The 12,049-nt window shown below is 44.8% G+C and overlaps 1 protein-coding gene across 6 annotated transcripts in view; it reads left to right on the top strand.

The window, feature by feature from the left end:
- Positions 1 to 3,353, top strand: part of LOC119966105 (leucine-rich repeat-containing protein 3B-like) — a 152,966-nt gene extending 149,613 nt beyond the window's left edge. For all 6 annotated transcript variants that reach the window (XM_038797325.1, XM_038797320.1, XM_038797324.1 and 3 more), the window contains one exon: positions 2,384 to 3,353. In XM_038797325.1, the coding sequence (XP_038653253.1) occupies positions 2,544 to 3,323 (780 nt within the window). In that variant the 5' untranslated portion in view covers positions 2,384 to 2,543 and the 3' untranslated portion in view covers positions 3,324 to 3,353. The remainder of the gene's footprint in view (positions 1 to 2,383) is intronic.
- The last annotated feature ends 8,696 nt before the right edge of the window (positions 3,354 to 12,049 follow it).

The raw sequence follows: 12,049 nt of genomic DNA, 5'->3' as shown, positions 1-12,049 counted from the left end.
TCTACATTTGTTTGTAGTCTCAATTTCTCTGCTCCTCTCACCCACTCTAATATGTCGCCTTCTGACCTTACTGCACTCCTCTCTCTCAGGTCCAACCCTGACTTTGTCATCAAACCCGCCGACAAGGGTGGGGCTGTTGTTCTCTGGCATACTGACCTCTACCTCACAGACGCTGAACGGCAACTCTCAGACACTTCCTCCTACCTCCCCCTGGACCATGACCCCACCACCGAGCATCAAGCCATTGTTGCCAGGACTGTCACTGACCTCATCTCCTCTGGAGATCTTCCCTCCACAGTGTCCAAGCTCACACACTCCCAGCCCCGGACAGCCCACAATCCACAAGCAGGTCTGTCAGGCCATCATGTCACCACCGAATGACTCCGATCTTGACTCCATGCTCTCTCCTCTTGTCCAGGCTCTTCTCATCTACATCCGTGATTCCTCCGATGCCCTACATCATATCAACAACTTCCAGTTCCCCGGCCCGAACCAACTCCTCTTTACCATGGATATCTAATCCCTCTAAACCTCCATTCCCCACGAGAATGGTCTGAGGGTTCTCCGCTTCTTCCTCAAACAGAGGCCTGAGCAATCCTCATCCATGTCTGGCTGAACTTGTCCTCTCCCTCAACAATTTCTCCTTTATCATTCTAACTTCCTCCAAACCAAAATCGTGGATATGGGTACCTGCATGGGTCTCAGTTTTGCCTGTCTTTTTATGGGGTATGTGGAACATTCCTTGTTTCAGTCATAATCCGGTCCCATCGCACAATTCTTTTATCAGTACGTCAACAACTGTTTCGGTGCTGCTTATGTTCCTGTCTGGATCTGAAAAGCTTTATTAATTTTGCATCCAATTTCCACCACTCCATCATCTTCACATGGTCCATCTTCAACATTGTCCCTCTCTTCCTTAACCATTCTCTTTCAATTTCTGGAGATAGGCTGTCCACTAATTTCCATTACAAAACACTGACTCCCACAGCTACCTTGACTTTACACTTTACACCCCAATTCCTGTAAGGACTCCATCCCATTCTCCCCGTTCCTTCGCCTCTGTCACATCTGTTCCAATGATACCACTTTCCAAAATGGTGCTGCTGACATGTCTTCATTCTTCCTTAATCGTAGTTTCCCACACATTAAGATCGACAGGGCCCTCCATTGTGTCCGACCCATATCCTGCATCTCCGCCCTCACCCTTCCCCTCCCTCCCAGAACCTAGATAGGGTCCCCCTTATCCTCACTTTTCACCCCACCAGCCTCTGCATTCAAAGAATCATCCACCACCAGCTCTGCCAACTCCATCATTATGCCACCACCAAACACATCTTTTCCTCATTCCCCACGACAGCATTTCACAGGGAGCATTTCCTCCGGGATACCCTGGTCAACTTCTCCATCACCCCAACACATCACCCTCTTCCCACAACACCTTCCCATGCAATCGCGGAAGGTATAACACCTGCCCCTTTACCTCCTCCCAGCTCACCATCCAAGGCCACAAACACTCTTGTCAAGTGAGGCAGCACTTCACGTACACCTCCTTCAATCTGGTCTATTGCATTCACTCCTCCTAGTTTGGTTCATTCTACATTGGAGAGACTAAACGGAGGTTGGGTGACCACTTTTCAGAACACTTTCAGTCCGTCCCCAAGCAGGGCCCAGACCTTCCTGTCGCTAGCCATTTCAACTCACCGTCCTGGTCTCATGTCCACATGTCCGTCCTTGGCCTGCTGTAATGTTCCAGTGAAGCCCAACGCAAACTGGAAGAACATCACCTCATCTTCAGGTGAGACACATTACCGCTTTCTGGATTTAACATTGAGTTCAACAACTTCAGACTGCGAACTCTCTCCTCCGCCTTCACCCCATTTTTATTTCTATCAATTAATTTTCATTTCTTCCATCGATCTATTCATCCCTCACCATTGTCCCCCCCAACCCACCTGATCCCTCTTCTTAGTTGTCCTTTGACACACTGCTCACCTTTGTTCTGCCATTAATTCCGATCTCCTAATGTGCCACTATCAGCACCCTTCTTAGCCTTAATCACCCCCATTTACATTCCCTTTATCGTTCTGTCTATGACTTTGTCAATCTCCGCCTTTCGCTGGCTCTCTTTCCAGTCCCACTGCCCCCCCTCCCCCCCCCCCCCCTCCCACTACAGTATAAATCTGCCCATTGCCAGTTCTACCCAGCTTTGACAAAGTGTCATCCAGACTCGAAACATTAGCTCCCTTCTCTCTCCACAGATGCTATCAGACCTGCTGAGATTGTCCAGTAGTTTCTATTTTTGATTCATTTGTATTGAATAGTCTGCACCTTTAAACTTCACTTCCTGAAATTTGTGTGTAAAATATGTATATTTCTCTTCCAGGTATAATACTTCTGAACATCATTAACATCATCAAGACAACATGTGCAACCTTACCATGGTGTCTAAATTGCTCACTGAAGAGAATTTTTATTATTATTGCAGACTGTATATTCATTGTTGGATGAAGTAATTGGCCATGTGATTATGCAGACATCCCAGCATGAAGCTGATGGACCTATTCCTAGCTCGCCCCCTCTCTATGTATTTTCTGCTGCAGAGTTTTGTGCTCCTGATACTGTGCTTTCACTCAGCCAGCATGTGCCCCAAAGGCTGTCTGTGTTCTCACATCAGTAGCTTAAATGTAAGCTGCAGTAATGCGAATCTTAAAGAGATTCCGAAAGACCTTCCTCCTGAAACTGCTTTACTTTACTTAGATTCAAATCAAATAAGATCTGTTCCGAATGAGATCTTCAAGGACCTGCACCAGCTCAAAGTGCTTAATTTGTCCAAAAATGTTATTGAGTCCATAGAAGAACAGGCTTTCAAAGGGGTGGCTGATACCTTGCAGACACTTGATCTTTCGAACAACAAGATTAAAAGTGTACATAAAGACACATTCAGCAAACTCAAAGGCAGGGCGCAGTTTTCTGACAACCCATGGCATTGTGACTGCACCCTCCAGCAGGTGCTGCATGGCATGCCCTCTAACCATGAGATGGCCAGCAACATCATCTGTGAGACTGCAGCTTTGAAGGAACATACTGGGAAATCTTTTATCAGTGCTGCCAATGAAGCTGACCTCTGTAACCTGTCTAAAAAAACAACGGATGTGGCCATGCTGGTAACTATGTTTGGTTGGTTCACCATGGTGATCTCTTACGTGGTCTATTACGTACGTCAGAACCAAGAGGATGCAAGAAGGCATCTTGAATATTTAAAATCACTTCCGAGCAAGCAAAAGAAGCCAGAAGAATCGGATGACATTAGTACTGTACTGTAATTTGTTCAATTAAAGAAAAAGGTTTTGAAATGGAGTTTGTGTATATTTAATTCATCGCCACTTTGGAGCAAAGTGGCTCGATAATCTAACTGCAATTCAGTAGAAGGTAGTGGAGCTCAACTGCTTCAATGTGGTCGGAAATCCAAGGTGTGTGTGAATAAAAAGATTGAGAAGTTCTTTTAGCATCGTTACAGTGGTGTTAATTAGAACAATGAAAATCAAGAGTCAGATCCTAAGTATAAAGCAATTGAGGATTTTATAAGCTTCAGGTATTCATATGGTGTTCCTCTGCCTGGTATTTTAAAACTGTACAAATTAACACCTCCATTAAAATAGCAAAGAAATGACTAAACAAACATGGTAACAATCCAGCTGTCAATGTCGCTGACAGTCATTTATAGATTATAATCAGTTCATGGTGGATTAGTATGATTTTACTTTGTGAAAACTTTGATTATCAAATCAGTGTCCTGCATGTATTTTTAAATGGCCCTGTAGACCCGAGGATAATCACAGGGGGGCATTCTCCCAAAAAATGACTAAGGGCACGATTTAACTGGAAAAAAAGAGTCCGTTTTGGACATGTTTAGCAGGGTGTTTCTCATCGCCTGCAGCACCAAGAACGATTGCGCTGTCAAACGAGATTCTTTTTTTCTGGTCTGAGCGAATAAGGCCCCGTCAATGCCGTACTTACATTCATTTCCTGTACTGATGAGCTGAACTTTTAAATGTCGCCCTGATCTCTCAACACCCCCCACCATGGCCTCTGGACCCCCCCCCCGCCCCCCCCCCCACCCCACCTTCAACGTCCCAACGCACTTGTTAGGGGGTCCTTGAGTCTACTCACCCCACTTCATAAGGGAAGGGCAACCCGGGCTGGATCCACAGCATGGGCAGCCTGAAAACCGGGCACCTTGGCACAGGGTGGCACTGTCAGGATGCCCGGTGGAACTGCCAAGGTGCCAGACTGGCAGCAGGAGTCCCAGGGTACCACCCTACCCAGACCCAGACAACCCAGACACCTCCAATGGCCTAGGAGACCCCCCAGATGCCATTATCCCTGGTCCATGTTTGCGTGGATCAGTGCTAAACAGCACCACGGCGAGTTCGGTCCTTGGTCTTGGATAACTCCGGTGCAGGCATATTTAAGTGAGGGCAAGATCCAGATCGCAAGATCTCATTAGATCTCGCGAGGATTCCTGAGCATCGCAAATCTCCCAACGGGCCTCTCATGAGATTTAAAAGCCTTGTCGCGTTCCTACGATCGCGCCCTAAGTGTCATTTTGGGTGAGAAAATCAGTGCGAATCGCACTAGCTGTTCCGGCACGATTAACATTGTGATCATCCCACTCTTAGCCTTTTGTTTGGAGGGGGGCCCGATTTTCACTGGCACTGAGAGTGGCAGGCCCTAAACACGTCGGCAAATCCAAGTTCACAGAGATTAGGGTGCCCTTTTTAAAGGGCGTCCCAATCTCAAAGTTACAATTTAGGATCTCCCCCAACCAACAATCCCCCTACCCCCGCCACTGCTAAGGACCACTGGCATCGGGGTCCTACCAATGAGTATCCCTTCAGGTGCCTCCCTTCTCGCTGACATCAGGCACCCACCCCCCACAATCGTCAGTAAAAATGGCTCCCCCAGATGAGCGACACCCCGCTACAGGGCCGACAAAGGCCACCCCCTTCATGCTCCCCTTATGTTCCGCCCTTCAAGGTCCATGTTCAGAATCCACCCCCCCCCCCCCCCCCCCCCCCCACACATTCAGGCCTCACCCCCTTTCAGGTCCAGCCATCTTGGCAATGCCAACCTGCCATGTTCCGGACCACCCGAGTACCCCAGTGTTATCATCACATCTGGACTCCGGTGGTGGAGACCAGTTTTGCCTGCCTCATACTGCGCCGGCCGGGGGATGAACTCAAGAGCCAGAAAAATCCAGCTCAAAACCGACACAGCGTGTATAAATTTTGATTTAAATATGCTGATATGGTTCATGCCCAGCGAGGGTGTGAACCAGATTGTGTCTGATGCAGCGGGCTGGAGGATCACTCACCGATCAGCGCCTGGCGTGATCCCCGTTTAGGGGCTCTCCTGCTATTCTTCCGACTTAGTGGAATGTGCATCAGTGGCAATGAGGCTGGAGAATCACCCCCTTAATTTGAAAGGTAATTTTCAGGTGACCCTATGATGTGGATGGTAAACCTCCCCTCTGCCTCTTTGTGCACAAGATGCAATGTGTTCTTTTCCAGGTTGACAGTGCATTATGTTACATAAGGCCTAAAACAGCAAAGGATAAAAAAAAGAAAGTGACAGACCCACTTAATAAACTCAAGAGAAGTTACTCTTCCAGTCATTGCAGACATGGCAGATTGTCTGCATCTTCTGATAGGTTTGTGTATCAGGACAGGGTAAAGGACGTGGATATAATGCCTCTTTCCAGTTGCAGCTGACTATGGCACATGAGTCGGCAGATTGGTGCCTGAAGTAGCCCAGCCAACCTGTGGGTGGTCAAATAAGAATCACATGGAGAAGGAAAAAGGATAAATAAGGAAGAGAAGTCTCATGAAACTGTTTGGATAAATATTTCTGCCAAATTTTAAGTTACAACCGAACAGCAAAGAATAGCAAAATCCACTACTTCATTTGCTGGATACAAACTGAACCATAGGGTCAGCAGCCACAGCTAACAAAGGTGATAGGTCTCAATTTCTAATCTTTACACAGTCAATAATTGAAATTATTTTTGTGGTAGCAAATTTACAGTCACAACAGAAATAATTTCCAATGGTCTCAGTCTCATCACCTGTATTAAAATTAATACAAAGTATAAAACTTCTGGTTGTCTACCCCATAATAAACTTTGGTTGAATGTGTAGACAGGACCAAAAAGGAATGTAAGGTATCTATCAAAGAAGATATAGAACCTTTCAGATTAATCAGAAACATGCTCAACCTTTACATATCAACAGTCTGCCCCACACTGTGAGAACATAAAACTTTTAGCTGGCCCAAATACCTGCCACTGTCAGTATCAGAATTAAATTGTACGTCTGCCTATCAGTCTTTCCTACAGGCAGGTAACTTAAATTCTCCAGCGGTACATGTTAATATCAGGGCAATATGAGTGCAGGTCTTTGGTAGTGACAAGGGGTACCAAAATTGTGAATGTCTGCCTTTTTCTTACCAGACAATGCAAAGTGAAAATATGGTTCATTCTTTACTGAGGTGTCTTGCAAAGTGTCCCCGCTTGAATTTGGAGACATGGGACATTTTGCTCTTTAATCTGTTCTGCTATTCCACTATGTCATGGCTGATTTGTACCTCAAATCCATTTCCTCATCTTTCCTCCATATTACTTGACTCCCTTACAAACATTGATTGATCTCAGTCTTAAAAATTTCAATTGATCCAGTATCAACAGGCTTTTGGGAAAATAATTCCAAATTTCAACTATTCTTTATGAGAAATATGGCTTTCTGCTCTCACTCCAAAATGGCTTTCATTTTAAGATTTTGCATTTGTTCTGGATTCTATATATCCTTCTGGAAGAATATTTTTTATCAATATTGGTTGAGGATAGAATCAAGTTTGAATGTGTTACATCTGATGCAAAATTGACCTGTCCAAATCCAACGTCTCAGTTAATAGATGGAAAATAAACAATTAAACAAGGTACCGTAGAGCACCTCGCTCACTATATCCTAATAAGATGTCTGCACTTTCAGAAAATAAAGTGCTTGAAAGAAATTGGTGAGAAAAGAACAAAAGATTGTCCGTTAAATGGGCTCCTGTGTAAAACACAAATGTAAAACATGAGCGAGATATCTGGGTCATTCTCATTAATAGTTAATTAAATATGAAAGTTGTTGAGGCAATTAGGAGAGTAACAGCTGACGGCTCTCAATATCTGGGCATTCTGACCATTTTGGCTCTCCAAATAGAAGTGACTGACCTTAAGAACAAGCACAATCTAGCACAGAATAATTCTGATCTCCAATTAAGTGCCTGAACATCTGTGTTGCCTGTTTATGCATTAAAACTTATATGATTTCTGTAAGAAAATTTGTTTTATTCTGTCCGTCTGACATCTATAGCAATTGCATTTGGAAATATGCTATTAATGTTATCCAGCTAACATAAGTATATTTGTCATACACGTTTTGGTCTCAGAAGAAAATAAATGCCAGACAATTGACTCTTGCTGTTTCTTTCGTTCCATTTTTGTCTTTTGGATCAATGAAATATTTTTTACTCCTCCTTTGATGAAATTGTTGCCAATGACCTGCAGATCCTCTTTGAAATCAGTTGAAATAATAAACATTAGAATTTTTAAATTACCCAACATTATAATTTCAAGTGATTGGTTTCAGCAAGACCGATGGAATTAAGGAAACACAGAACATCTGCTCTTTGATGGCACTGTACATATAGTGGAGACTTTTGTAAATTGAATCATACTTGTAAAGAAACAATGGGCCTGGATTTTGCGGTCAGCGTTGAAGAAATAATGCTCTGCCTAACCTTGAAAAAAGCTGCTCAATAAAGATCTAACCATCTCTGTGGCATGGACTTCCCCATTCATGGTGTCAGTTTGAATCTGGCATCAAGTCAAGAGGATCTCCAGGTGTTCAGTACCAGTGATAGCAAAATAAGAGTCCCATAGGCTGCTTTCCCCTTTGAGGGGATTTAACCTAAGGCCAGGGGCAAGGTTGAGAAGGCGGAGACTTCATGAATAACCTCAGCCGGTACAGGAATTGAACCCACGCTGTTGGCCTTGCTCTGCATCAAGAACCAGCCACCAGCCACCTGAGCTAAACCAGCCTCCTGCAGTGATAGAGTCAAGCAGGTAAGCAGCCAATCACACTGAAGAATTCTCAAGACTGGAAACTAGGAAACAAACTGCCCTGATTACCCTTCAATTTTTAAACTACATTTTACAGAAAAAAAGGACATTACACAAAGATAAAATTAATTTCCCATAGCCAGTGAAGTTGTTCAGCACTAGTAATGACTTAGTACACCGTTATAAACCAGTTACACCTCACTGACATGGGGGTATTTAGCAGTAATATTACAGTGGTCTAAGGGATGTTCTCATCGGTGTAGCGATTTATAATTGACAGCAGTCCATGAAGCTTCAACAGGTCAGCTGATGAAGTGTAGAATCACTGACTGGTAATCCAGAGAAGGTGAGTTAAAATCCAACAATGTCAGTTTGAGACTTTGAATCCAGTTTTGAAAGAACCTTGAAATAAGCGGGTATGAAACCTGGATTGCTTACCTGATCTGGCAAATATTAGTCTCAGACTGGGGATTCAGCCCATCTGGGGATGAGCAATTAAAACTGACCTTGGCATCCTGAGAATGAATAATAATTTGAAAATTAGTTTGTAAATGATTGATTTATTTATAGTGCCAGTTTGGTTGGGAAAAATCCATTAATCCATGTTATATTTCCAAAATGTTCATTTTATTTCAACAGTGCCAGTGCTTAGATTCCAAAGACAATTGAGCTCAATCTAATCAATTCCACATCCCACAACAAGAAACTGAATAAATTACCCTGGAAAACATTACAATTTGATTCACAAAAGATATTTAACAAAGTTGCAGAAAAAAGGTTAAATAGAGGATTTAAGGCGTATCTTAGATGGTATGATTCTCCTGATCGGAGACTAAGTGTCGCCAGCGGGAAAACTGTAGTGATTCCCGCTGGCACCAGGAGCAAACCCAACGTGCCATTCAATGGGACACTGGGGTTCTCGCTGGTCTCGAGTGGATCTAGTCCCTCTGACAGGTCCCGCTCCTCAGAGATACCTTTTTAAAGGGTGCCCCAATCTCAGAATCTTGCAGCAGCATGCCCCCCCCCCCCCCACTGGAACACTGGAAAGGGCCACTCCTCCATCCCTTCAGCCCCACCCATCCCCTCATCAGCACTGCCCATGCCCCCTTCAGCCTGGCCCAACCGCCTTCATCCCCCTCCATTTCACCCCGAGACCAAAGAGACTGCCTCTTTGAGAAAATGGCAAGAAAAACAGTTGATCCATTGAGTTAATGGATCCGTGCAGAGCTATATAAATAAACAATCTTAATCCGCCCATTGAAATTGCTTGGACATGTCAATCACAAAGCTTGTCAAAGGTAAAGCCTGTGAAATTGAATGTAAACAGTGCAGTCCAAAGCTTTTAGGCTTCCAGGCAATCAAACAGGCTAGAAAAAGTTAAAGGGGTCTGAAGGTTTCCACAACATGAAAGGGAATAATTTTACCTTTATCGCACAGATTTTGAACTTGGCATACTGACAGATCCCCGACCTCAGCCTCTCCAGCCCAGCACAAGCCTCCCTAACTCCCACCTGCCATGAAGGTCCTTTGGCACCTTGGAAGCAATTTTAGGGAGGATGCTCAGCCCCTTTCCACCCGTCAGCCTGCAAGCCCCATTTCTCAGGACTTGCACCAATTCACGCCAGCGGAACTCGCGGCTGGAGGGGGAGGGGGGGGGCTGGAGCATTCTAGGAGGTACCTGAATCAGGTGTCCTGCCCACCAACAATATGCTAAACAAACAGCTCTAATGAGCAATTTGTATGTTCCCGCCGGCTCTGGGTGGGAACCTCGTCGAGAAGCTTGTCGAGGCCAGCAGAGCAGGCTGGGAGACTTGCAATGGTTTTCACATCCGTGATGAGACCCGTTTTTGGGCTGACGCCCAATTCACCAGGCCATCGGGATTCCCTCTGTTGCCGGAGAAGCCCGCCTGATATTAAAGAGTTTGAGGAGTTATGTCTGAGAATAATGAAGCATGGATCTGGATGCTCCCTGAGATTGGTGTTAGAACCATTATTATTTCTAATTCACAGAAATGACCCGGAGCTGAAATTTGTGGATGATGTCGAAGTTGAACCATGATAGTGTTGGAATAACTAAAGATGTAACTGGAAAAGACAGAGGTGTCTATGTTGGCAAAGTGCTCAATGCATTCAAGAACCAAGGAGGCTGGTGGCAGAACCATGGCAAGGTCTTCTACCAACTTCGGGGCAACACGGTGGTCTCAGAACCAACAGGCTAATTGTGCTTTGGTCTCTGGCTGAGGTCATGGGAGGTGACCTGGGAGTGAGATGAAAGTTAGAGGGAGCAGAATGTGGGGTGGGGGTGGATGGTGGCGGTGGAGAGGGGAGGGGGGGGGGGGGGCGAGTTGTAGCTGGCAGCAACCAGTGGATTTAATGTGGTGAATTAAATAAGTAGAAAATGAAGTCAAAACTTATCTCTTGTGTGGCAGCCTCCACTGAAGCAGGTTTGATGTTCTGACACCCTGGGCTAGTACAAGGTCAATTCCAGCCTCACTTGACCCAGAGCAGCAACTCAATTGAAATTAACTCTTAATATTTAAAATATCCAAAGTCTTTGGTCGCCCAATAACTACAGTCGCCAGGTTTGTAAATTTAAACACAATTAACTTTTATTAATAACAATAACTGTAAATAGGCAACAAATGCAACTTGTTAACTGCTATCTAATTTTAAGCCCGCTCTTTAACTTGCCCCACCCTCCATTCACACACAAGACAGACTAACACAGACGGTTACTGGAGGAGGTTGAAGACTGACTGGAGAAAGGTCTGCCTGCACATTGTGGCAAGCTAGGATGATCGCAGGGAAGTGAATGGTGACAGGAGGAGGGATGAAGCTGGTCTGGAAGTAGAAATGCAGCACCATCAGCTTGGGACCCCAAAGCAATGACATAGTTCAAAAATGGGACTCTGCAATACTCTCCACAGAGGGTGTCCTTCATCATCATTGTGCTGCACACTGCACAACCTGAGACTTTAAAAGGGAGATCATTTGCGAGTGGGAGACATGGAAGAGGCTCAGAACTCTCAAGGCAACAAAAATCTGTAATAGCCCGCACTTGAAGAAAGCGATGGGGGTCCTCTTCGACATGATAATGTCCTTGAAGCAGCAAATGGAAGACGTGCCTGTATATACTGTTAGCCCAATATCCCAGGACAAGTGAGATCCAGATAAGGGGAAACAAGTGGATCTCTCCTATCTCTTTGTGCCATTGCTCAGAAAGATCTTTGCATCCAGTGACATCACAAGTAAAGTCAACATTCCACTTTGGCACCAAGGTCCCAGGTTCGATCCCGGCTCTGGGTCAGTGTCTGTGTTGAGTTTGTATATTCTCCCCATGTTTGCATGGGTTTTGCCAACCCAAACCAAAGATGCGCAGATTAGGTGGATTGGCCATATCTTTTTGCTAAAAAAGTAAAAAATTTATACAAGGCCAAACGGTACAAACATTAATTTTGCGTTGGAGAAACAGGGTACCCTCCCCTCTTTACCAATGTACGGGGAGAGTGGGTAGGATACTCTGATTATGAAAAGAGTTCACAATTCAATGCACAAAAATCAAACGGTACAAGCACTAAACTTTGCGCTGGAGAGGCCAGATACCCTCGCCTCTGTACCAACGGAAGGGAAAGGAAAGTTGGGGTGGTTATCCGTTTAATTGGAAAAAATGAATTAGGTACTCTAAATTAATTTTTTTTTAAATTCCACCTTGAACCAGCAACACACAAGGATCATGAGGCCCTCATCTTTGGAAAGGTCAGCAGCCAAAGCTGTATGTTGGTGCATCCGTGACATCCGGTGTGTTAGCTTTCATTGGTAGAGGAATTGAGTTTCGGAGCCATGAGGTCATGTTGCAGTTGTACAAAACTCTGGTGCGGCCGCATT

This window comes from Scyliorhinus canicula, chromosome 5, assembly GCF_902713615.1.
Source record: "Scyliorhinus canicula chromosome 5, sScyCan1.1, whole genome shotgun sequence".
Classification (NCBI taxonomy): Eukaryota; Metazoa; Chordata; class Chondrichthyes; order Carcharhiniformes; family Scyliorhinidae; genus Scyliorhinus; species Scyliorhinus canicula.
This window is presented reverse-complemented; position numbering and strand designations above follow the sequence as displayed.